A 27,942-nucleotide genomic window follows, 5' to 3' on the forward strand; every position below is an offset into this window, starting at 1 on the left:
TCAATACCTGATGGAAAGCACCTGTATGAACCTCTGTTCTTCAGAGTGGTAGTCTTTAAGGGGTTGAATAATTGTGGCAATGAAGAAACCACATAAGAACCATTTACTACTGTATTACATAAACAATTGATGTCATTTTAGTTGCATTTGGGTAGTTACAACGTCCTTGTAGGATTTGATTCTGAATACAATTCCAAATGTACACTATAGTCCCTAAACCCCTTTACAGCATTGGGGGTTGAATAATTTTGGTCACAACTGTATGTCTGTACCACAGAGCCGTATTTATTATTTCATTTAATTTTCTTATTTATTGCATTTGAGCAGAAAATCCACCTAAAAGCTTGACAAAATTTTCAAAAACATGCATAGACGCAAGAAAAATGCTTCAAAATGCACCAGTCTGCCCCAATCAAGCTACAAAAGTAGTTTCAAGACTTTTCTCAGTTGTAGGCATTTGGCTTTATGTGACTTGGAGCCAAGATGTGAATGAACTCCATACAGATGCATTGAATTTCTCTCCTCCAGCATTTTGGAACTTTGAGCTACAGGTGTGAACCGGGCCTTAGTCTAGGTTCACACTTGTGTGGTGCAGGACACCCCATGTGATTTGCACAGGAATTGCACCGCATTCCTCTGCCTATCACATGCAATGTCTGTGCGGGCCCTTTTTTCCAGCACCTGATTCACATCGCATGGTTCACACCAATGCGATACGTTTTCTGGCAATCACACTGCATTTTGTGGTCTGTTTCGGGGTGTCAACAATTTTACATTGACACTAAGACCAGAGCGCATTGATGACATGTGATTGCAATGCGGTGCGGGAAACATACAGGATTCGCTGGGTTTCACGCACCACATTAGTGTGAACCAGGTCTTAAAGAGAAGCAGAAAGCTGCCATTGAGGACCTCTAGCATTCAAATATTAGTCGCCTGGTTGTCATGCAGCTTTCTGACTCCAACACTTTTTTAGAACAAGTATTTTTGATTGAAAGTTCTCACCAAATGTTCTAAAAGAAGGTCACCAATAAAACTGTCCATATATCGCTCAGGACGGGTTTCTTTTAACTTTGGAAATAATTTTCTCTGAGGTTGGGTTCACACTGATGTGATTCACCACATCGTATGATATTCACCCAGGAATCGCACCACATTCCTGTGCAAAGCACATGCCATTCTGTGCGGGGCAATTTCAGCCCATCATTTTGTATGGCTCATATCACACCACATCCACATGGAGAAGGTGCAGGCGCCTTTTTTTTTCCCACGCTGGAATCGGATCGGAAGGGTGTTCATAGCCAAGCAATCTGATTCAAGCAAATGCAATATGTTCTGCAACCTGCTTTTGGGGTGTTAACCTTTAATTGACACCTGCAGCAGATGGCATGAACACAGTGGGATTGCTATGTGGTGGGGGAAATGCAACGATTCCTGTGCATTTGTGTGTGAACTCAGCCTTAACCACAAAATACAACAAACAGAAACCTGCCAATGGCATTTCACGCTGCGGTATATAACCCAGTTTTATGTCTTGTCTGCAGATGCAATTTACAATTTAAAATCAATATGACGTATAAAAAAAACAGATCAGTTCACAAATGTCGGAATATATCCCTTTAATTTATAAACATTTGCTTTATCCACAAACTTCCTGAAGATAAAACTACAACACCAGCTCAGCCCCGCCCTGTGCTGAGAAATGTGAGACGACCTTTAGATTTTCCGTGTTGGAGACTTTTTTTGTTTCATTTCTCTCTTCTGCTATCAGCGATGGCGTCTGCTGATCTGAGAGAGGAGCTGGACTGTTCCATCTGTCTGAACATTTATACCGATCCTGTAAACCTGAGATGTGGACACAACTTCTGCCGGGTCTGTATTGATCGCTCGTTGGATACACAGGAGGGGTCTGGAGGTTATTCCTGTCCTCAGTGCAGAGAAGAGTTCCAGGATCGGCCTGCATTGCAGAGGAACATCACACTACGTAACATAGTGGAGACCTTCCGGTCTACTCAGCCAGATGAGAAGAAGACTGGAATCTTCTGTACTTACTGCATTCACTCTCCTGTACCTGCTGTTAGATCCTGTCTGATGTGTGAAGCTTCTCTGTGTGATAATCACCTGAAAATCCACAGCACGTCACCAGAACATGTCCTAACTAACCCCACCACTTCCATGGAGAACAGAAAATGCGCCATCCATAGGGAGCTTCTTAAATATTACTGTGCTGTAGATGCCGCCTGTATCTGTGTGTCCTGCAGTTTGGCTGGAGAACACCAGGGACACAAGGTGGAGACTCTGGATGAGGCTTCTGAGAAGAAGAAACAGAAACTGAGAAACGTTCTGCAGAAACTGATGACAGAGACAGAGAAGACGGAGAAAAGAGTCCAGAGTCTGCAGGAACGTAAGGGAAAAGTACAAGAAAAATCAGCTGGTCTAACAGGTCTAACAATTTTTTATTTATAATCTAGTTTTTCTATTTTATTTTTATTATTGTTTTTTCTGATTTTTGAATTTTACGAACTCCGTCCCAGATTATATGGTCCCTCTACCACAACATTTTGATCATATCTATGCATCATCCCCCCGCTGCTTCATAAATAATTAATAATTCCATTCCCCATACATATATACTGTATATATACAGGTGAAACTCAAAAAATTAGAATATCGTGCAAAAGTTCATTTATTTCAGTGCAGCAACTTAAAAGGTGAAACTAATATATGAGATAGACTCATTACATGCAAAGCAAGATAGTTCAAGCCGTGATTTGTCATCATTGTGATGATTATGCCTTACAGCTCATGAAAACCCCAAATCCACAGTCTCAATGAGAATATTGTGAAAAGGTGGAATATTCTCGGCTCAAAGTGTCCCACTCTAATCAGCTAATTAAGCCATAACACCTGCAAAGGGTTCCTGAGCCTTTAAATGGTCTTTCAGTCTGGTTCAGTAGGAATCACAATCATGGGAAAGACTGCTGACCTGACACCATCACTGACACCCTCCATAAGGAGGGAAAGCCTCAAAAGGTAATTGCAAAAGAAGTTGGATGTTCCCAAAGTGCTGTATCAAAGCACAATAATAGAAAGTTATGTGGAAGGTAAAAGTGTGGAAGAAAAAGGTGCACAAGCAGCAGGGATAACCGCAGCCTGGAGAGAATTGTCAGGAAAAGGCCATTCAAAAGTGTTGGGGACTTTCACAAGGAGTGGACTGAGGCTGGAGTCAGTGCATCAAGAGCCACCACACACAGACGGATCCTGGACATGGGCTTCAAATGTCGTATTCCTCTTGTCAAGCCGCTCCTGAACAACAAGCAACATCATAAGCGTCTTACCTGAGCTAAAGAAAAACAGACCTGGTCTGTTGCTCAGTGGTCCAAAGTCCTCTTTTCTGATGAGAGCAACTTTTGCATCTCATTTGGAAACCAAGGACCCCGAGTATTGCGGAAGAATGGAGAGGTTCAAGGACCCCGAGTATGGAGGAAAAATAAAGAGGCCCAAGGACCCCGAGTATGTAGGAAGAATGGAGAGGCACAAGGACCCCGAGTATGGAGGAAGAATGGAGAGGCACACACTGCAAGATGCTTGAAGTCCAGTGTGACGTTTCCACAGTCTGTGTTGATTTGGGGAGCCATGTCATCTGCTGGTGTTGGTCCACTGTGCTTCATTAAGTCCAGGGTCAACGCAGCCGTCTACCAGGAGATTTTGGAGCACTTCATGCTTCCTTCCGCAGACAAGCTTTATGGGGATGCTGACTTCATTTTCCAGCAGGACTTGGCACCTGCCCACACTGCCAAAAGCACCAAAACCTGGTTCAATGACCGTGGGATTACTGTGCTTGATTGGCCAGCAAACTCGCCTGACCTGAACCCCAGAGAGAATCTATGGGGCATTGCCAAGAGAAAGATGAGAGGCATGAGACCGAACAATGCAGAAGAGCTGAAGGCCGCTATTGAAGCATCCTGGTCTTCCATAACACCTCAGCAGTGCCACAGGCTGATAGCTTCCATGCCACGCCGCATTGAGGCAGTAATTGCTGCAAAAGGGGCCCAAACCAAGTACTGAGTACATATGCATGCTTCTACTTTTCAGAGGTCCGATATTGTTTTATGTACAATCCTTGTTTTATTGATTGCATGGAATATTCTCATTTTCTGAGTTTGTGGATTTGGTGTTTTCATGAGCTGTAAGCCATAATCATCACAACAATGATGACAAATCACAGCTTGAACTATGTTGCTTTGCATGTAATGAGTCTCATATATTAGTTTCACCTTTTAAGTTGCTGCACTGAAATAAATGAACTTTTGCACGATATTCTAATTTTTTGAATTTCACACATATATATATATATATAATTGTTAATACCTTGTCATCCAGTCCTCGTCGCCTCTTCTATACTTTTCACTCTCTACTTTCTCCACCTACACCCCCACCCAGTACCTCACTCATTGCTCATGAGATTGCAAATCATTTCAAAAACAAGACTGACGCAATTCGTAGGGGCATTTTTCTCAGAAACCCGTCTCACCACCTACCCCTTGGATCCTGTCCCCTCACAACTACTACGGTCACCCTCTTCTTCCATCCTATGCTCCCTCACTCACATCTTCAATCTTTCCCTCTCTACTGGTGCCTTCCCCTCCCCTCTAAAGCATGTGCATGTCACTCCCATACTTAAAAAGCCCTCCCTGGACCCCACCAACCTGAACAACCTAAGACCCATCTCCCTGCTGCCATTTACCTCTAAACTCCTAGAACGCTTAGTCTACAATCTCCTGAGCTCCCACTTCACCGACAACAACCTTCTTGACCCTTTACAGTCTGGCTTTCGCTCACTACACTCCACTGAAACTGCCCTACTAAACCTCACTAATGATCTACTAACTGCTAAATCCAATGGCCACTACTCCGTACTCATCCCAACCAATGACCACTACTCCGTACTCATCCCAACCAATGGCCACTACTCCGTACTCTTTCTACTTGACCTCTCTGCGGCTTTTGATACGGTTGACCATCCCCTCCTCCTCAAAAAACTCCACTCTCTTGGCCTCCGAGACTCTGCTCTCTAATAGTTCTCCTCCTACCTATCACTCCTTTAGTGTTATCTATAATGCTGCCTCCTCCTCTTCACTCCCTCTTTCTGTAGGGGTCCCTCAAGGTTGTGTCCTTGGACTCCTTCTCTTCTCCATCTACACCTCCTCTCTTGGTCACTTGATAAACTCCCATGGCTTTAAGTACCATCTCTATGCTGATGACACACAAATCTATCTTTCTACCCCTCACCTCACCCCTTCAGTCTCCTCTCGCATTACTAAGCTACTAAGTGACATATCGGCATGAATGTCACTCCACTTCCTCAAACTCAATCTTTCCAAAACTGAGCTCTTAGTATTCCCTCCAGCCCTTGCCCCCTCCCCTGACTTCTCCATCAAGATCAGTAACACAATCATCAGTCCCTCCCCTCATGCCAGGGTACTAGGTGTAATCCTAGACTCCCATCTGTCCTTCCAGCCCCAAATCCAATCACTGTCCAAATCTTGTAGACTTCACCTCCGCAACATCTCCAAGATACGACCGTTCCTAACCCCAGAAACCACTAAGCAACTTATTCACTCCCTTGTTATATCTCACCTCGACTATTGTAACTCCCTCCTCATTGGCCAACCTCATCACAGGCTATCCCCTCTTCAGTCATGAATGCTGCTGTCAGACTCATCCACCTTACTAACCATTCTGTATCTGCCACCCCTCTCTGCCAATCCCTCCACTGGCCTCCACTCAGTGTCCTCCACCCCTCTCTGCCAATCCCTCCACTGACCTCCACTCAGTGTCCTCCACCCCTCTCTGCCAATCCCTCCACTGACCTCCACTCAGTGTCCTCCACCCCTCTCTGCCAATCCCTCCACTGGCTTCCCATTGCCCAACGGATAAAATTCAAAACATTAACAATAACGTATAAAGCCATTTATAACTCTGCCCCAAATTACATCACCGATCTTGTCTCTAAATATCACCCAAACCGTACTCTCCGATCCTCGCAAGACCTCCTACTCTCTAGCTCCCTTGTCTCCTCCTCCCATGCTCATCTCCAGGACTTCTCCAGAGCTTCCCCCATCCTCTGGAACTCTCTACCCCAATGTATCAGACTATCGCCTACTCTGCTCACTTTTAGGCGATCTCTGAAAACCTATCTCTTCAGGGAAGCCTATCCTGTCCTCAGCTAATACTTGAATCTTCTACTTTTCCAACCAGTCCATCCACCACAGTTACTACCTTTTGTACCACTAGCCCCTCCCTCCTAGATTGTAAGCTCCAAGGATCAGGGCCCTCAAATCCCTTTTGTATTGAACTGTATTGTTGCTGTATTGTCTCCGTTATATTGTAAAGCGCTGAGCAAACAGTTGGCGCCATAAATCCTGTATAATAATAATAATACTTTTCTTTTTATATTTGTAATATTGTCGTTATTCTACAGGTGAAACTCGAAAAATTAGAATATGGTGCAAAAGTTCATTTATTTCAGTGCAGCAACTTAAAAGGTGAAACTAATATATGAGACTCATTACATGCAAAGCAAGATAGTTCAAGCTGTGATTTGTCATCATTGTGATGATTATGGCTTACAGCTCATGAAATCCCCAAATCCACAATCTCAGAAAATGAGAATATTGTGAAAAGGTGCAATATTCTCGGCTCAAAGTGTCCCACTCTAATCAGATAATTAAGCCATAACACCTGCAAAGGGTTCCTGAGCCTTTAAATGGTCTCTCAGTCTGGTTCAGTAGGAATCACAATCATGGGAAAGACTGCTGACCTGACAGTTGTGCAGAAAACCATCATTGACACCCTCCATAAGGAGGGAAAGCCTCAAAAAGTAATTGCAAAAGAAGTTGGATGTTCCCAAAGTGCTGTATCAAAGCACATTAATAGAAAGTTATGTGGAAGGGAAACGTGTGGAAGAAAAAGGTGCACAAGCAGCAGGGATGACCGCAGCCTGGAGAGGATTGTCAGGAAAAGGCCATTCAAAAGTGTTGGGGACTTTCACAAGGAGTGGACTGAGGCTGGAGTCAGTGCATCAAGAGCCACCACACACAGACGGATCCTGGACATGGGCTTCAAATGTCGTATTCCTCTTGTCAAGCCACTCCTGACCAACAAACAACGTCAGAAGCGTCTTACCTGGGCTAAAGAAAAACAGACCTGGTCTGTTGCTCAGTGGTCCAAAGTTCTCTTTTCTGATCAGAGCAACTTTTGCATCTCATTTGGAAACCAAAGACCCCAAGTATGGAGGAAGAATGGAGAGGCCCAAGGACCCCGAATATGGAGGAAGAATGGAGAGGCACAAGGACCCCGAGTATGGAGCAAGAATGGAGAGGCCCAAGGACCCCGAGTATGGAGGAAGAATGGAGAGGCCCAAGGACCCCGAGTATGGAGGAAGAATGGAGAGGCACAAGGACCCCAAGTATGGAGGAAGAATGGAGAGGCACAAGGACCCCGAGTATGGAGGAAGAATGGAGAGGCCCAAGGACCCCGAGTATGGAGGAAGAATGGAGAGGCACACATTGCAAGATGCTTGAAGTCCAGTGTGAAGTTTCCACAGTCTGTGTTGATTTGGGGAGCCATGTCATCTGCTGGTGTTGGTCCACGGTGCTTCATTAAGTCCAGGGTCAATGCAGCCGTCTATCAGGAGATTTTGGAGCACTTCATGCTTCCTTCCACAGACCAGCTTTATGGGGATGTTGACTTCATTTTCCAGCAGGAGTTGGCACCGCCCACACTGCCAAAAGCACCAAAACCTGTTTCAATGACCATGGGATTACTGTGCTTGATTGGCCAGCAAACTCACCTGACCTGAACCCCATAGAGAATCTATGGGGCATTGCCAAGAGAAAGATGAGAGACATGAGACCGAACAATGCAGAAGAGCTGAAGGCCGCTATTGAAGCATCTTGGTCTTCCATAACACCTCAGCAGTGCCACAGGCTGATAGCTTCCATGCCACGCTGCATTGAGGCAGTAATTGCTGCAAAAGGGGCCCAAACCAAGTACTGAGTACATATGCAGCTTCTACTTTTCAGAGGTCCGATATTGTTCTATGTACAATCCGTGTTTTATTGATTGCATGGAATATTCTCATTTTCTGAGATTGTGGATTTGGGGTTTTCATGAGCTGTAAGCCATAATCATCACAATGATGACAAATCACGGCTGGAACTATCTTGCTTTGCATGTAATGAGTCTATCTCATATATTAGTTTCACCTTTTAACCCCTTCCAGTCCGGACACTTTTACCTCCTTCCTGACCAGGACAATTTTCAGCTTTTAGCGCTATCACACTTTGAATGACAATTGCGCTGTCATGCAACTCTGTACCCATATGAACTTTTTACCATTTTTTTGAGACAGATAAAGCTTTATTTTGGTGGTATTTATTCACCGCTGGGATTTTTATTTTTTTGCTATGTAAATTAAAATGTCCAAAAATTTTGCAAAAAGTGTTTTTCTTATAAAAATTTGCAAATAAATAATATTTCATAATAAATATTGTCCAAAATGTATTCCGTTATCTTTTTAGTTAAAAAAAATAAGCCAAATTAGTCTATAACCAAAAATTATAATTTTTAAACATTTTATTTTTTAAATTTTTATTTTTTTATTATTTATGTTTTTTTTTTACATACTGTCACCCCAGCAGTACAGTGTTACCATGGTGACACTGTACTACTTGTGGGGGGTGATGAAGATTTTTTTTTTTACTTTTTACATTGATTGCTTTTACACCCATATAGGATGTAAATCAATCATTTCTCTTTCTCTTTGGTTGCATTCTTGCAGTCATTGAGAACTACTGAGTGAGCTGTGATTGGTCACAGCTGGTCACATGGTACAATGCTGTTGTGAATAGCCTTGTACCATGTGACCTCTGTGATCATTCATAGATTTCACACGTAGTAAGCAATGATGTGACATCTTGCTTACTACTTTGCATGTGATCACTGATTGGCCAATCAGTGATCGCATGATCGAGCCCTCGTACAGAGGTCCCGTCCAATGATCGGTGTTTCACTGCGTCCGGAGGACACAGCTGGCACCGGATCATGGTACTGCGTGCTTCCATCTTCACATCCTATGCCACTAGCTAAATTTATGAGCCATTTCACCAAGCATACACCATTGTGTGCAACATATCTAATTTTTATATATATTTTTTTATTTTAATTCTTATTTTTTAATTTTTATTAATTTACATTTTTTATTTTTTATTTTTATTTTTCATTTGTTTACTTATTTTTTATTTTTCATTTTTGTATTTCATTGATTATTTTTTAAATTTTGTAATTTTTAAATTTTATAGTTTATTATTTTTTAATTTCCCAATGTATATATATTTAATGTATTTTAATTTTATATTTTTATTTTATAATTTTTAATTTTTTGTGTATATATATATTTTTTTATATATATATATATATATATATAAACATTTTATATATTTTATTTTTTACATATATATATAATTACATTTGATTTTACATTATTATTTGGACCATTTCTACTTTTATTCACATTTTATAAATATTGATAACCAAATGTCTTTTTTCCTTTTTCTTTTCTTTTCATTTCCTCTGTTTTCCATTTTTCCATTTTCCCGTTTCATTTTTTCCCATACCATTTTATTTTCATTAATAATAACGTCTTAATTTTTCACCCATAACTGACGTCATCACGCCCACGTCGTCGCTGCGTTCCAGCATACGTTCCAGCGCGCGTTCCCCCCTGGCTTTGCGGAGGACGTGCACGTCTATCTCATATATATATATATGTAGCACTGCCCCTTGGGACGAGCTGGAATATATTATGGGTCCTGCGCTCAATAGATCCAACCCTAAGCAAACCCAATCCCTCTGGCACAACTGGTAATGAATAGCAAATACCCCGCCAAGAAATTTGCTGACACAGGGTTAAATGAAACAAGAACAATTTTATGGAGAATGAAATGCAGTGTAGAGGGGTGGGGTTCCCCTTTCAACTTCCAAACTTACTTTTCTTCTTTTATGCAATGCAGTAAATTTGGTCTGCCACTAGAGGGCTTCACAGCCAAGAGTCTCCGGATGGCAGAGCCGCACTTTAAGCAGAATACAACTGATATCAAACAAATAAACTTACTTATGCTCTATCAATGAAATGTATTACCCACACCGGTGTATGATTCTGCTTCTGAGGGGCGTTAGCCAAAAATCACCTCAGAGTCAGAACAGAATGCAATAAAGAGGTACCTCTAATAAGGCTACTAAGCCAGATTCCCCCACTTCAGTCCTTGTAACGGTGGAGCTCTAGTTGGTGCACGTTTAGTCCTTACAATGAAGTAAATAGCAGCTGAAGGCTTCTTTGGAGTTTCAGCTGGTGTGGATTACATCCAATTTTACTAGGTTTCTGGGCTGAGAGGGTCCAACCTCAGTGTCTAAACGCAACACAAAGCACCCCAAGACCAGGGGCAGTCGCAGGATGCAATCTCCCAGTATGTGTCAGTCCCCGGGGCAGACAGTCTCAATTACACTGGTGGTGAGGGGCAAAGCAGGCAGGGGGATCTGTGGTTTGCACAGGGCCCTGGATGTGTGAGATCCCAGCAGTGGGGTGCGGATGTCCCAGTCTATATGCAAAGTGTAAATGGTGTGTCTTACTCTCTCCAGGGGACAGCTCACCAGATTCTGAACACACAGCAGGGTCCCTCTATCCGCGCTGAGTGCTGTAGTGCCTCCTCCTCTGCTTGGACGGGCTCCACATGTCCCTGTCTTTTCTCCAGCCTCGTGTCTCTCTGTTCTCCCCTTCACTTCCTGCTTCCTCCCCCTCCCAGCGTTCTTTGCTGTGTAGTGGATGAGTCATGAACTTGGCAGAATGCCCAGGTTTTACAAAAAGGGGAGAGAGAGGAAAGCTGACTGCTGAACATGTGATTCCTTCTGAATCCTCTTGTACAAGGAGCCTGCTACACACTCCCCCCACCAGAGAAGCTTTGGTCCTCCAAAGACAGCAGTAAAAGCAACCTGTTACATGCTTTTTATATACACGCGGAGAAAAAGCAAAGTTAGTACACACAGGAAATTAAATTATTCACACTTGCATAAGAATCTGGCAGAGGAACCTCCCACCATGTAGCAGAGTGAGGGTTGTCCTGCCCATAGGCCACACTAATGGGAATGGCCCAACCAGATGTGCCAGGGGGTGAGTTAGGGCTGTCCCCTACCGAAACTGCGGTAGGAGAACCAGGCGTCACGAGAGTCCTTTGAGAAGCATGTATTACTTTTTCAGAGTTTTCACCCAACACATCATATGTCAGTCTTTTTGGGGGTTGAATAACTCTACGCTCTCTCTGTTCCCTGGGCTCTAGCAATGGTTCTGGTGTTGGTTCCGATGTTGGTTCTGACACTACTGACTCATCAACCCTTGCTTCTTGCTCAATGCTCTCTGTCTCTCCCAGTTCAGCTTCCTCCACGTCTTCTCCCTCATCAACAATGGACCCAGAGTCTTCGGGTTCTAACTCGGGTAGAGAAGGCTCAGGCTCTTGCAAATCTTCTGTAGGTTGGGCCTGAGGCACAAATTCAGGAGCCTCTGGCCTAAGAGGAACTACGTCAGTCACTCCAGTGGAAAAACGAGTGGTGGGTTCGGAAATGTCAGATGGCCACAGCAAATCTGTCCCTACCTCCTCACTCTCACTGTCCTCTTCATTTGCAGGAGGTGGTGTGGGTTGAGACCTGGTCACAGGTCTAGTCCTCTGAGAAGTTGAGGGGGTAGACTGTGGATCAGATTGTGATGGTAGACGGACTGCATCTGACAAAGGCAAAAGGTGGTTGCGGTGCCAGGTTTTGAGTGGGCCAACACCCTTTTCCGGTCGGATCTGGTAAACTGGCAATCCAGGCAATTGTTTGCATATGACATAGGGCTCTGATCGCCACCGATTTGCCAACTTGTGTTTTCCAGGGATACCCAGATTTCTCAGTAAGACTCTGTCTCCAGATTGTAAGTCCTGTACTCGCACTCTGAGATCAAAGTTCTCTTTGTTTCTCTGACCCCTGGCGTCTGAGGTAGCTTGAGCCTTCTCATAAGCAATCTTCAGGCTTTTCCTTAGGTGGTCCACATATCCTCTATGGGAAGCTGCAGAGGTATGGTCTACAGAGGTTCCAAAAGCCAAGTCTACTGGCAGTCGGGCTTCCCGGCCGAACATCAGCCGGTAAGGAGAGTATCCTGTAGCGTCGTTGGCAGTGCTATTGTAGGCATGTACGATGGCTGCTACATGCTTACTCCAGTGTTGCTTTTGCACTGAAGTCAAAGTCCCGAGCATATTCAGGAGGGTACGATTGAATCTCTCTGGCTGAGGATCTCCCTGAGGATGGTATGGAGTAGTCCTTGACTTTTGGATGCCTAGTAGACTCAAGAGTCTCTTGATGAGATTGCTCTCGAAAATCTCTCCCTTGGTCTGAGTGGATACGTTGTGGTAGTCCGTAATGCACAAAGAACCTTTCTACTAAAATCTTTGCCACAGTTGATGCTAACTGATCTCTAGCAGGAAAAGCCTGGGCATACCTGGTAAAATGGTCAGTCACTACCAAAATATTTCCCTGTCCACTCTGATCCGACTCCAGGCACAGGAAGTCAATGCACACCAATTCCATGGGTCCCTGACTTTGAAGGTGGCCCATTGGGGCAGCTCGTTGAGGCAGAGTCTTCCTCTGAATACATCGGATGCAGGAGTGACAGTAACTTTCAACTTCTGTCCGCATGCAGGGCCAGTAGAAGCGGTCTCTTACCAAACAAAAGGTTCTTTCTGGTCCCAGATGGCCATGGTCATCATGGAGAGCGGTCAGCACCATTTCTCTGTGTTTTGCGGGCAAAAATAGCTGCCATTTCTCTTCAGGATCATCAGAGGGGCCCCTTCGGTAGACCACTCCGTGGCGTAACTGTAGCCGATCCCACTCATGATGTAGCTGCCGGGCCTCCCTTGACGATGTAAGAAGCAAATCAGGGCTTTTGCTTTCTAAAGCCTTCAATACTAGGCTGCAGAGGGGGTCTTCCAACTGATCTCTTCGCAGATCCTTCCTGGAAAGCTTGGGCAGGCCTTCACCCCCAACCTGGGTGACATTGCAATAACACCTGGGAAAGCCAGACGCCGAAATCCCAATGTCTTCTGCCCTAGACCCACCTCTTATTCGGTGTTCCACTCCTTGGCATAAGGCTCGTACCCCTTCAGAGGGCACCTGAGTCCACTCTTCTGGGGAATCCTTGGAACAGTGAGGTCTTCGGGATAAGGCATCTGCATCCCTATTCCCAATCCCTGGCCGATAACTGAGGCTGAAAGTGAACTCCGATAAGGCAGCTAACCACCTGTGGCCAGTGGCATCCAGCTTAGCTGTAGTGAGAATGTATGTGAGGGGGTTATTATCTGTTTTTATCACGAATTCTGCTCCATATAGGTAATCTCGAAGTTTGTCCACTACTGCCCACTTCAAGGCCAAGAATTAAAGCTTGTGGGTGGGGTAGTTCTTCTCAGCGGATGCCAAACCCCGGCTTACATAGGCGACAGGTCGCAAGCATCCATTCTGTTCTTGATAGAGGACTCCTCCTAACCCATCTCTACTTGCATCCACATGCAATTTGTACGGCTTGGCTGGGTCTGCATAGGCCAGGATTGGGGCGGTGGTTAGACTCTTTTTCAGCCGTTCAAAGGCCTCTTCACACTGGGTTGTCCATTGTCCTTGAATAGATTCCCTAGGCCTCCTGGGTCCCACTGCTGGCTTCGCAGGTCTAGAAAGATCTGCATCATCATTGTCTTCTTCGTTTCTGAGCAGTTCATTGAGTGGGCGAGCTATCCGAGCAAAGCCCTGGACGAATCTGCGATAATAGGAGCAAAACCCCAGGAAAGATCTGAGCTCTGTGACATTTGTGGGCCTCGGCCATGAGGTGACAGCTTCCAGCTTCTTGGGGTCAGTGGCCACTCCATCGGCAGATACGATATGACCCAGGTAATTGACCGAGGGTTGGTAAAACTGGCACTTCTCCAAAGACAACTTCAGTCCCTCATCATGAAGTCTCTTGAGCACCTTCTCCAATCTCTCCTCATGTTCCTCTAGGGTCTTCCCGAACACAATGATGTCGTCCAAGTATACCAGTACTTCAATTAAATTCATGTCACCCACCGTCTTCTCCATCAGCCTTTGAAAGGTGGCTGGAGAGTTGCACAAACCTTGAGGCATCCGGTCAAATTCAAAGAACCCTATTGGGGTTATGAACGCTGTCTTTTCTTGGTCTTCCGGGTGCATGGGGATCTGGTAATACCCATTCTTCAGGTCCAGCACACTGAACCACTTTGCCCCTGATAGGCTTTGCAAAGCATCCTCTATCCTGGGGGTGGTATACTGATCAGGAACAGTTTTTCGGTTTAGCGTCCGGTAGTCGATGCACAAACTTAAAGATCCGTTCTTCTTCCGGACCACCACTATCGGAGAGGCGTATGGGCTTTGGGACTCTCTGATGATGCCTGTCCTCTTCAACTCTGCCAATTGCTCACGCAGGTCTTCCAAATCTCCCAATGGAACTCGTCGAACCCTTTCCCTGAATGGGGCGTCTTCTCGAAGCCGGATCTGATGATGGGCACTCTCTGCACACCCCACATCGAACTCACTTCTGGAGAATGCAGTCCGCCACCTTAGGAGTTGATTCTTCGCTCTCTCTCTCCCTTCCGGGGAAAGGGGGGTGTTCCTTGGGTAAAACGCATCAACAGGGATTTCTTTCTCTCTTCCGTCCCCTAGCTCAGTGGGCAAGATTGGGGTTGCAGGATCCACATGTCCTAACAGCACCCGAGCTGGGATTTTCACTGGGGCAGCAGTCGGATTATGAACACTGACCGAAACCTTTCCGTGGCTCCTCCGTAGCGCTTTTGTTGACACTACCTCCGGGAGGATCTCCACTCCTGTGTTCTCTTCACAGCCACCAGCCTCAAGGACAATGAAGGGGCCTGGCTCCTTCCAGGTCAATTTGACTGATGCCTGTAAACACGCCACCTCTCCGGGTTGTAGCACCTTCTCATGTTGATCCAGGCGCCATATCTTCCCTATTCTTTCCGCTGGGGCTCTCCTCTCTTGTACCAGGCGCTGATATGCTTGCCTCAGCATGGGATGTACAGAAGTGGGTTGATCATTGGGCTCTTCGACCAATGGCGCCAGCAGCCTTCTGACAAGATTGGTGTTGGTCCCTATGATTAGGGGACTCCCATTAGCCCCAGGCGGCCGGGGACAGATGACAGCTAAGGCTTCGAAAGTCTCAGCCTTCCCTGTCATGGAAGGATCAAAAGTTAGTCTGACCGATAGGTAACCATCATAGGGAAACTTCTGGGTTCCTATGCCCCATATTTCCAGATCTTCCAGCTTCTGCAAGGGCAAATGCTTCAGATGCTTGTCATAGAAGTCTCGGTACGGAAGGGTTACTTGGGCTCCGGTGTCCAGAAGAGCCCTGGTATAAATCCCTTCTACCTGAATCGGGACGACAGGGGAGGGTCCCACTAAATTCTCAGGGAGTGCTGAACAGGTAGTCGTCTTCTTCTGTTCTGCAACTCTTATCCTTACTCTCCTCCTGGGGGAGTTTTGGCTCGGCCTAAGCCGTGGTTGACTCCCAGGTTTGAGGTGTGCACTGACTCCCTGAGGTGAAGTGGCATTTTCCCTAGGCTGTTTGTAAGGGATGGTGGGGTCCTTCTGGATAGGGCCAGATTTTCTCCTCACCCCCCTTTTACTTGGTTTAGTGGAGCTAGCTGCGGTGGTGGGGTCCCTGGGTTGCTCCTTCACCAGGGCCCTCTGAAGTTTTCCGCCGGGTTTTGGCGCTTAGCTTCAGGCTTCATGGGGCTCGGACAGACTCTCCTGACATGTCCGGTCCCTCCACAATTAAAGCAGGTCATTTGAATGGTGGGACTAGTTGCTTGCGTTGGGGCAACTCCTGACAGGTTTTCAGAAACTGCTCTCGTCTCTCTCGCTAAACCAGACGGTCCTGCCATTAGTAAGGTCACCATATCCATTAGTTGGGACACCTGAGTCTTAAGGAGTTCAACTTCAGGGGTGTCACCTCCCACATTGACTACCCGGACCCCTACAACAGAGTCTGACTGTCTCTCTTTGTCATCCAACATGGCTTCCTCCTCTCTCACAGTCCGGATCAAGTCTGGATAGTTCAGGAGGCCACCATCTCGCCGAGTTCATAATAGAATGGCAATGGGGTCTAGGGGCCTGGCTCCCCATAGGACTTGTTGCGCCCGAACCTCATCTACTCTTTCAGGGCCTATTCCCCTTTTTAGCAGAATTTGGTATATTATCTTGTCTAGATGTCCCATGTAACTGGAGAGTTTCTCCCTTTCATTTTGGTAGGTATGCTCTAGCTGATAGATGAGGTCTGAAGCCTTTTCAGTACGCCCAAATACATCTTGTAAAATATCTAGATAGCCCTGAGCAGTGCAATCCTGTTTGCTAAGTTTTAGGTTGCGAATGGCCTCCAATGCAGGGCCCCTTAGGCTCTCCGTAATCCTCTGTTTCTTGTGGGCCTCAGGAATGTCCCATTCACTTAGTGCTTGCATGGCTTGGTCTAGCCACTCTTCAAAGCCATCCTCCCCGGTAGGTATTGGTTGCCTACCCGAGAAGAATCGGAGCTTCTGATACATCCCTGTGTATGGGGAGGGGTCTTTGCGGCATTTTAACATGAAGTCCCCCAATGCAGTGAGGAATTCCGGGCCTATGGTGGCTAGAGGTGTCTGGGACAGGGGTTCTTCCCTCTCAGGTTTTGCACAACTAGGCCCGGGGGTGTTCAACTGAAGTAACTGGAGCCTTGTCCCATCCTCTATTTGGATATTGGCTCCTTGGAAACTGTCAGGGATCCCCTTCTTCCACTCTAGCAGGGCATATGCCAGGGTGGTGTCTGAGGCGGGTATCACATCTATCACCCATGTTTTCTTTCCCTCTGTGGGTAGTGCATTCACTATCTTGGTAATCTGTTCTTCGGTCCCCATTTCTCTGGGGAACTCGACCACTACACTCTGTTCTGGGCAAGCATTTTCCCTGCTGCACCACTTGGTCGCGGCTGCGACGTCCATCTTAGGAGTTGGTATAGGGCACTGCTTGAGTGGTTGTTGGGTAATTGAGCAGCAAGAATCCCGGACGAGCCCCCACGTGTAGCACTGCCCCTTGGGACAAGCTGGAATATATTATGGGTCCTGCGCTCAATAGTTCCAACCCTAAGCAAACCCAATCCCTCTGGCACAACTGGTAATGAATAGCAAATACCCCGCCAAGAAATTTGCTGAAACAGGGTTAAATGAAACAAGAACAATTTTATGGAGAATGAAATGCAGTGTAGAGGGGTGGGGTTCCCCTTTCAACTTCCAAACTTACTTTTCTTCTTTTATGCAATGCAGTAAATTTGGTCTGCCACTAGAGGGCTTCACAGCCAAGAGTCTCCGGATGGCAGAGCCGCACTTTAAGCAGAATACAACTGATATCAAACAAATAAACTTACTTATGCTCTATCAATGAAATGTATTACCCACACCGGTGTATGATTCTGCTTCTGAGGGGCGTTAGCCAAAAATCACCTCAGAGTCAGAACAGAATGCAATAAAGAGGTACCTCTAATAAGGCTACTAAGCCAGATTCCCCCACTTCAGTCCTTGTAACGGTGGAGCTCTAGTTGGTGCACGTTTAGTCCTTACAATGAAGTAAATAGCAGCTGAAGGCTTCTTTGGAGTTTCAGCTGGTGTGGATTACATCCAATTTTACTAGGTTTCTGGGCTGAGAGGGTCCAACCTCAGTGTCTAAACGCAACACAAAGCACCCCAAGACCAGGGGCAGTCGCAGGATGCAATCTCCCAGTATGTGTCAGTCCCCGGGGCAGACAGTCTCAATTACACTGGTGGTGAGGGGCAAAGCAGGCAGGGGGATCTGTGGCTTGCACAGGGCCCCGGATGGGTGAGATCCCAGCAGTGGGGTGCGGATGTCCCAGTCTATATGCAAAGTGTAAATGGTGTGTCTTACTCTCTCCAGGGGACAGCTCACCAGACTCTGAACACACAGCAGGGTCCCTCTATCCGCGCTGGGTGCTGTAGTGCCTCCTCCTCTGCTTGGACGGGCTCCACATGTCCCTGTCTTTTCTCCAGCCTCGTGTCTCTCTGTTCTCCCCTTCACTTCCTGCTTCCTCCCCCTCCCAGCGTTCTTTGCTGTGTAGTGGATGAGTCATGAACTTGGCAGAATGCCCAGGTTTTACAAAAAGGGGAGAGAGAGGAAAGCTGACTGCTGAACATGTGATTCCTTCTGAATCCTCTTGTACAAGGAGCCTGCTACATATATATATATATACCGTATTTTCCGGCGTATAAGACGACTTTTTAACCCCTGGAAATCTTCTACAAAGTCAGCGGTCGTCTTATACGCCGGGTGCTGTGCTGAAACCTTACCGTACTTCCGAGCTGACGCTTCTGCGCATGTCACAGTTTCAGTCACGATCAATCGAGCACTGAACAGCTGCATCCGACGTCTCTTGCAGTTCTGCGAGGAATGGTGATCAGCGATCGTCTACTGCTGCCGAAGACATGCGCAGAAGCGTCAGCTCGGAAGTACCGGTATGGTACTGCTGCATCTGACCTTGTCCCCTTCATTTCTATGAAATACGGTAATTAATTATTAGTATTATAATGTCTTCACTGTGGCAGTTCTGTGCAATTTATGGTACCGCTTGGAGACAGGCAGGGCTGAGCAGGCAGGGAGAGCTGACCCACCCAATCCAAGCAGGCTTTGTATGCAGTGTGCACAGTGTGCACAGAAAATACCGTACATCGCTTGCCGTGATTGGTTGGTTGTTGTATAGGCTATTCTGAGGGAAGGCAGGGGGAAGCAGGAGCATCTGCACTTCAGCCAATTCTAATGTTGGCCATCTCTAATGAAGTTTGGTGTGCATCTTATCTGTGGTGAAAAAACAGAGTCTATCTGGTGAGCAGATACATGTGGTGGTGAATACAGTACAGCACCAGTATCTGTACCGGTTCATACAGTACAGCACCAGTATCTGTACCGGTTCATACAGTACAGCACCAGTATCTTTACCGGTTCATACAGTACAGCACCAGTATCTTTACCGGTTCATACAGTACAGCACCAGTATCTTTACCGGTTCTTACAGTACAGCACCAGTATCTTTACCGGTTCATGCAGTACAGCACCAGTATCTTTACCGGTTCATGCAGTACAGCACCAGTATCTTTAACAGTTCATACAGTACAGCACCAGTATCTTTACCGGTTCATACAGTACAGCACCAGTATCTTTACCGGTTCATACAGTACAGCACCAGTATCTTTACCGGTTCATACAGTACAGCACCAGTATCTTTACCGGTTCATGCAGTACAGCACCAGTATCTGTACCGGTTCATACAGTACAGCACCAGTATCTGTACCGGTTCATACAGTACAGCACCAGTATCTTTACCGGTTCATACAGTACAGCACCAGTATCTTTAACAGTTCATACAGTACAGCACCAGTATCTGTACCGGTTCATACAGTACAGCACCAGTATCTGTACCGGTTCGTACAGTACAGCACCAGTATCTTTACCGGTTCGTACAGTACAGTACCAGTATCTTTAACAGTTCATGCAGTACAGCACCAGTATCTTTACCGGTTCTTACAGTACAGCACCAGTATCTTTACCGGTTCATGCAGTACAGCACCAGTATCTTTACCGGTTCATGCAGTACAGCACCAGTATCTGTACCGGTTCATACAGTACAGCACCAGTATCTTTACCGGTTCATGCAGTACAGCACCAGTATCTTTACCGGTTCATACAGTACAGCACCAGTATCTGTACCGGTTCATACAGTACAGCACCAGTATCTGTACCGGTTCATACAGTACACCACCAGTATCTTTAACGGTTCATACAGTACAGCACCAGTATCTTTACCGGTTCTTACAGTACAGCACCAGTATCTGTACCGGTTCTTACAGTACAGCACCGGTATCTGTACCGGTTCACACAGTACAGCACCGGTATCTGTACCGGTTCGTACAGTACAGCACCAGTATCTTTACCGGTTCATACAGTACAGTATACAAATGGATAACAGTCAAGACCCCATCATGGCTCCCCAAGCAAAAAAGAAATATGAAGCCAGCTTCAAACTTAAAGTTGTAAACGTTGCCATGGAACATAATAACTGTGCTGCTGCAAGACAATATGGAGTAACAGAAAAGATGGTTCGGGACTGGAAAGCAAATGGAAAAGCATTAAAGAGTATGCCAAGGGGTAAGTGTGCAGACATGGTGGATGAGCATCGCCAAAACGGTTATATAGTGACACGAAATAAAATACGTTTGTTTGCACTTCAGTGGGCCAAATCTAACCCAGATCACAGCAACAGATTTAAGGCCACTGTATCCTGGTGCACTAGATTCTTGGAAAGGTATAATATGACACTGAGGCAAAAGACGAAAATTGCACAAAAATTACCTGCAGATCTTGATGCCAAAGTAAATAGTTTCCATCGATACGTAATACAACAGCGCAATAAACATGGCTATGCGTTAAGTAGTATCGGAAATATGGATGAAACTCCAATGAATTTTGATATGGTTGGAAATAAAACTGTCCATCCAAAAGGTGAAAAAACAATTTTAATTAAAACAACTGGACATGAGAAGTCCAGTTTTACAGTGGTACTAGCATGCACAGCTGATGGCGCCAATCTGAGACCAATGATTATTTTTAAAAGAAAAACAATGCCGAAACTCAAGTTCCCTGTTGGTTGTTTTGTACATGTGAATGAAAAAGGCTGGATGGATGAAGAAGGGGTAAAGCTATGGCTTGATAATGTATGGAGCAGGCGACCAGGTGGAGTTATTCAAAAACGTAGTCTACTGGTGTGGGATATGTTCAGAGCTCATTTAACTCCCAGCACCAAGCAAAGGCTTGCAAGAATAAACACAGATGTGGCAGTTATTCCTGCAGGATTGACATCGTTGGTACAGCCACTGGATGTGTGCCTAAACAAGCCATTTAAAGATCGCATTCGAGAACAGTGGAATGAGTGGATGGTTAGCGGCGAAAAGTCATTCACAAAAGGAGGAAACATGCGTTCTCCACAGGTGGATGTTTTGTGCAAGTTTGTCATAAAAGCCTGGAATGATATTGATGCAGAAACAGTAGTCAAGTCTTTCAAGAAGTGTGGCATATCAAATTCATTAGATGGTATGGAGGATGACTACTTGTGGCAAGATGAAGAGGAAGCCGAAGCTGAGACCACACCATCTGATACGGAATTAGATCCATACGATGACTGCCTTACAAATGTATCACAAGATGTCATTGATGTACTTATGATATCAGATGACGAACAGGAGGATTTTGAAGACTTTTAAAGGGAAACTGTCACACCAGCAAAACCTTGCAGTTATGATGGGCATTGCTGACTCGCCAGGAACTTGATCTCTCTCTATTGTTTATCTTCCTCCTATCATCATCAGTTCCAGTTTGGATGACTGCTTAGAAAACAAACAGCATGGCAGCTGCCATGGGTTTATTGTCTTATCCTTCCTTTCAGCTTTAGAGTGAATTAGGAAAAGTTTAATCCACTTGCACTGTTTTATGTTTACATGTTTGATGACAAACAGCCTTATGTTTATAAGTGACAGTTTTCCTGCTAGGTATCTGCATGTCATAAGCATTTGAATTAAAATTACCATATTGAAATCAAATCTGATGTTTTTTAATTCTTATTTGGTGTGCGTTGGAAGAGGGGTAGTCTTATACGGCGAGTATAGCCCAAACCCTATATTTTAACAGGAAAAGTAGGGGGTCGTCTTATACACCCAGTCGTCTTATACGCCGGAAAATACGGTATATATATATATATATATATATATATATATATATATATATATATTGGAACTCGCTTCAACGTGATAGAGCTTTTAAACGCACACAGCTACTCGCTTATTTTTCAGGGCCTTTTTTAGCCCACTTTTATTTAAATGAAAGTTCAAACATAATGCTTCCCACACAGGGGTATCCACCATACAAAACAAAGATTCAGCCTCCTGGCTTACAGTTCAATGTCAGTCTCCTGCAGACTCTTCCCAAATTATAGCCCCTAGCACACAGCTAGTCTGGCTTCCACCTCCCCTAGGTGAAGCCCACCTGACTCCTATCTGCTGGGGTAGAGCCCAGAACTCTGGTCCTGACTCTATCTAAAGGCCTGCACACACCTGTGCAATCAGTCTCCTGGCCTATTCCAAAACCTGGTCCCAGGATTGGAGATTTCATCCCTCCCAGATCTCTTTGAAATCTCCAGGCTCCAGATCCCAAAACAGACCTTACAAACAAAGGAGGAAAGTGAAAAGCCACTTTCCTCCGTATCAAACACTTACCCTGGAGCCCCTCAACCTGCCTAGTTGAGAATCCTGGGTGACAGATCGTCACACTGTCACATATATATATATATATATATATATATATATATATATATATATATATATATATAATATAAAATTTTAATTCTTTTTTAATTTTCAATTAATTTTTATTTTTTATTTATTTTAATTTACTTATTTTTTATTTTTCATTTTTATATTTTATTGATTATTTACTTTTTTAATTTTCTAATTTTTTCAATTTTACAGTTTATTTTTTTAATTTCCCAATGTATATTTTTTTCATGTATTTTTATTTTATCTTTATTATTTTTTTATAATAATTTTTTTAAATTATTTGTGTGTGTATATATATATATATATATAAAATTTGATTTTACAATTTTTATTTTTCATTTTGACCATATTTATTTCTATTTTTATTCACATTTTATAAATATTGATAACCAAATTTATTTATTCCTTTTTCTTTTCTTTCCATTTCCTCTATTTTCCATTTTCCCGTTCCATTTTTCCCCATACTATTTTATTTTCATTATTAATAACTTCTTATTTTTTCATCCATTTACAATTTTAATTCTCTTCCCGTACTCTTTTAACCACACAGTGTCACCTTACAACAATGGTATAATCACATTATTGCTGAAACAATTGGTTAATTAATTGCCAATCAGCCCCTCTGAGGATTAACTCCGTATATACACAACTATCGGACTCCCACTCCGAAACGCGTCGCAGTGCACCTTGGGTAACTGACGTCATCACGCCCATGTCATCGCTGCGTTCCAGCGTGCGTTTCCCCCGGCTTTGAGGAGGACGTGCACGCCGGCCGGCTCCACAGCTGTCCCCCTCCAGCGGAACGCTGCTCCAGCGGAACGCTGACACATTGTTACCGATGACAGCTCAGTGACACCGATGACAACCCCCTCCTGTCCCATGTTACACCACACCACTTTATTTCATGCATTACTTGTACCTCATACATGGGAGGGTTCCTACTTCTCATCTTCATTAAAGTGTTATGCTGCACTTAGAGGCGCTTCTTCTCCTTCTCTCATCCTAACAGAGAGAGTCACTGCCCTGTTCATAGAGCTCAGGAGACAACTGGAGGACCTGGAGAAGAGAGTCCTGAGGGAGATCGCCAGCCAGGAAGAGCGGCTTTCATGTCCATTGTCTGAGATGATCCATCAACTGGAGATAAAGAAGAAGGATCTGTCCAGGAAGATGGGGGACATTGAGGAGCTGTGTAACATGACCGACCCCCTGACTGTCCTCCAGGAATCAGACACAGGGGACTTGTGTGATACTGAGGAGGGAGATGATGAGGACAGAGAGAGACATGATAGACTCCTCCATGATGGAGGGGATCTGGATGGGGCTGGAATCTCACACACATTACACACAGGGATATCTGATATGATAAAAGGGGGAAATGTATGCTTCAATATACAGGAAGCTTCAGACTTATTACTGGATGTGAACACAGCTCATAATTATCTACAGATATCAGATGACATGAAAACTGCATCCAGGTCAGATATAGAGCAGAATCGTCCAGAAACACCAGAGAGATTTCAGTACTGGGAACAGGTATTAAGCAGTCAGAGTTTTTCCTCGGGGCGACATTACTGGGAAGTGGATGTCAGTGAGGGAGAAGAGTGCAGAGTCGGGATGTGTTATCCCAGTATAGAGAGGAGAGGAAGGCAGGCAGGAATTGGATATAATAACAAGTCCTGGGGATTGTGGAAGGATAACAATAAGTGTAATCTATTACATGATTATAAAAGAATCCTCATATCTCCCGATACCCCCCCTGATAGAGTCAGGATCTATGTGGATTATGAGGCCGGGCAGCTGTCCTTTTATGATCTGTGTGACCCCATCAGACACCTCCACACCTTCACCACCACCTTCACTGAGCCCCTCCATGCCGGGTTACGGGTAATGAAAGGTCGTATAAAGATCTCTGGGGGGGTCAGGAGACGTGTAAAATGATCATATGACAGGAAATCTGACCTGAATCTGGTGAAATCTGCTGAGAAATGTGAATCTGGTTCATAGGATGACACCGTTTGTAGAGATAATATATTTCTTCAATCGGTAGATCTGGTAGATCTCAGCCGAGGAGAGTGTCCTCCATCACTTCCACACCCAACAAGGCAAGATTTGGGGGGGGGGGGTTATTTAGCATTAGGCTGACCACACACTATACAATCTGATTGTACAATAACCTTTAGATCTCCCATCAGCTGTGTAGTATACGGGTCTGCCTGATGTGACCCAATAAAGAGCTGATTCACACATGTGCGGTGCGGATTGAAGCTCAGGATTCACAGCTAATTGGCACAGTAGTTGTTCAGCGGTTCAGATCAGGTTTACATCAGGTTCAGGAAAGGTTCAGGTCAGGATTTTATCCCGTTCACACATGTGCGGTTTACAAACGGTTCCCATAGAAGTCAGTAGCCTGTAATCCGCACCTGAACTGGACCGCACTGCTCAGAAATCTCACATGACTCCTTCTCACCGCCAGTGCACCGGACCTATGTGGACAGGCACCATAGGAAGCAATGTTATGTCACATGTCATGCGGATTGGATGCGGTTCAAACCAATCCAATCCACATATGTGTGAACCGGCACTCCGAGGATTGTTTAAGTTTGTCTTCATAGGAGATAGTTTTGGTAAAGCTAAAGGAGATTTGGTGGTGTAGAGTGTGGTCAGCCTTAGATTTACCAAAAGTATGTCATATAAAGCCGGACATGAGCAATCCACTCATATTGTATCCAGGCAGACCCTCGCATTACATACAGTAGTTGTTGGAAGATCCAAAACAGATTGTATAGTGTATGGTCAGCTTTAGGGGTTCAGGTTGGGGGTTATGCTACGATTGAGGGTTATGTAACTTTAGCTCCCGCCCCCTGTTTTCTGAACTTTTGGACAAGCTGTATAAATTCTGCACTTTGAACAGATGTAGAGAAGAGAAGGCTGCAGATACACAGGTACAACTTATGTAGGAGGATTTGTTTCCTCTCTGTGTATCTCCTGAGGCCAGTCACTGCACTGGGTATAGGGAAGGGTTTACAACCCCTGTGAAGATTTAATCATGAGTCGGTTTTATGGCCCTTTTACCCGTCTGACTGCTGAACAGCAGAGATTATGCTGGATGGTTATTCACTGTTATAAATAAGTCATCTAGAAAGGTGAAAATATTTTATTCTGTAAAGTGGTTATAAGGGAAGGACATTCTGTACCTCAAAGCCGTATTAAACCCAAAGGGAAACATTTGTTATATTGCAGCTTACCAATTCTTAGATGTGACGGCTGCATTAGTTTTATTTTTTAGGCTTTCTTTCCTCTATTTTTATCTGGTGATCCTGCCAGTATGTCTGTTGTTTTTCAAAGGAACAAGCTCTCTTCCAGATATAGCGGTTACAGGGATGAGACAAACCATCTGCCAATGACAGGGGTGATTACAATACTCAGCTTTTATTTATGTAAAAACTTTATCCTGAAAGGGAAAGCATGTTTTCTGTAACTGCTTGGAGTTTGGCTTCAATTTGTTAGTGTATTTAAATCTGCTAGTCCATTTAACACTCCCCTCCCCCAGACAGATAATGCTGCTGTCCAAAGGGTCCCCCTGTGCTCCTTCCTCCAGAGTGGGGGCGATCTAATACAGGAGGTGTGTTACTGACCAGCAGTGCCAGGACAAGATCATCTAGAGCCCAGGGTAAACATGCTGAATTGTGCCCCCCCCCAAGATGTATGAGCATTATGTGTTAACAAAAATCCCCTCCCCCACAAAAAAATGGACTAATCTGCCTGCTTATCCCCTAAGCATTCCCCCTCCTCCCAATACAAATCTGCTCCTTGCTGAAATCCCCTTCCCAGCACAAATATTTGCCCCCCCCAACCCCCCAGCTCAAATTCATTCATTCCTCATATGCCCAAATTCACCTCCCCCCTGAAAAAAATTCCCCATTCCTGGTACAAATCCTCTACCTCTCACCTCAAATTTCACTTCTGAGCACAAATCCTCTCCCCCCACTCTAAATCCCCCCTCCCAGCAAAAATCCTCCCCAATCCCCCATCCTAACACAAATCCCCCCAAATTTCCCCTCCTAGCACAAATCCCCCCAAGCATCCCTGCTAGCAAAAATCCCCCCCCCCCCAAAAAAAAAAAAACAAATTCCCCTACTTGCACAAATCCCACCCCCAACCTCCTTTTGGTGCCCCCACCTCACATGAGATCACAGTGCCCAGGGCAGCCGCCCCTCCTGCCCACCCCTTGTCAAAGCCCTGCTGACCAGATCACCAGGTGAAAACAGAGGGGAAAAAAAAAAACTTAAAAAAGAAATCTAATGCAGCCAAGAGAAAAACACATTGGGTGGTAAAAAAAAAGCAAAATCCACCTGTTGGTTGTCTCTGTGGAATTTTACTGAGATGTCATTTTAACTTTTTAAATGTGTTGTTTTATATATTCCATGCATTTTAAGGTTTTAGATTCCACTTTTATGCATTTTATCTTGTCTCTATTTTTGTGCCATTTTATGTTCTGGGATTTAATTATTGTGTGCTGACATTTTATTGTACATTTTATTGTCCAACTTTCATCTTTGATGGTTCAATAAAGTTTTGTTGAATCCTTGAAGTGTTTGTTTTAGTATTTTGAAGCGTTCATTTTCAGGCTTTGGTTACAATGTATCTAAAGCCTTCCTTTGTTTTAGTTTTGATAGAGTAGGGAAGGGTTAGAACCTCGCTCAGTTTTGTTTTTTTGCATATTTTCATTTCCTGTTCACAGTGACACAAGGAAATCTCTCCGAGGTCAGAGGAATCCCCCTCTTAGTCTAGGGTCACACCTATGCAGGTTGTGTTTGATGTGTTTCTGCATTGCGTTTTGCATTGTGTTTTGCGTTTTTGCCACGTTTTTGATGCATTTTGTAGTTGTTTTTGGGAGGGGGGTTCATTTTTTCTTGTTGCTAGGCAGATTTAAAATGCAAAACACAGCAAAAACGCAGCAAATACGCAATACATGCTTTTCTGCAGCGTCCCCATTGAAGTCTATAGAACCAAAAAAGCAATGTTTTGTGTTCAAAAATGTCACTGATCCTTTCCAAAAAACGCACCGGGTGAAAACGCAGAGATGTGAATCTGTCCCATAGGAAATCATGTTAAATGGACTGCTGTGCGTTTCTTCAAAATGCTGCAGAAAATGCTTAGGTGTGAACCTGGGGTTAGATAGGTGTCACTGGAACACATAGGGGGGGGGGGGTTTACGAAAACTGGAGCACTCAGAATCTGGTGCAGCTGTGCATGGGAGCCAATCAGCTTCTAGCTTCTGCTTACTCAATGAGCTCTTTCAAGCCTAAAGGTAAAACAAATGTTAATGCCTAAGCACAATTTTGCAACTTTGACATGTGTTAGTGAAACCGTACATATCATCACTACTACTGTGTGCATCCAGGTGGATTATACCGCAATT

The 27,942-nt window shown here is 44.7% G+C and overlaps 1 protein-coding gene and 1 long non-coding RNA gene across 3 annotated transcripts in view; both read left to right on the forward strand.

Moving 5' to 3' along the window:
* Positions 1–27,942, forward strand: part of LOC149450389 (uncharacterized) — a 489,998-nt gene that overhangs the window by 219,903 nt on the left and 242,153 nt on the right. The gene's annotated exons all lie outside the window — the stretch shown is intronic.
* Positions 1,753–24,516, forward strand: LOC149450394 (E3 ubiquitin/ISG15 ligase TRIM25-like). Of its 2 annotated transcripts, none has more exons than XM_089692080.1 (2): positions 1,753–2,443; positions 23,530–24,516. In XM_089692080.1, the coding sequence occupies exons 1-2, from the start codon at positions 1,774–1,776 to the stop codon at positions 24,456–24,458; spliced, it is 1,599 nt and encodes a 532-aa protein (XP_089548206.1). In that variant the 5' UTR covers positions 1,753–1,773; the 3' UTR covers positions 24,459–24,516. The 2 variants fall into 2 exon arrangements, with proteins under 2 accessions (XP_089548206.1, XP_089548205.1); XM_089692079.1 differs by having other exon boundaries at positions 1,774–2,434.

This window comes from Staurois parvus, unplaced genomic scaffold (assembly GCF_062004578.1).
Source record: "Staurois parvus isolate SC_StPar_1 unplaced genomic scaffold, SC_StPar_1.0 ptg000575l, whole genome shotgun sequence".
Taxonomy (NCBI): Eukaryota; Metazoa; Chordata; class Amphibia; order Anura; family Ranidae; genus Staurois; species Staurois parvus.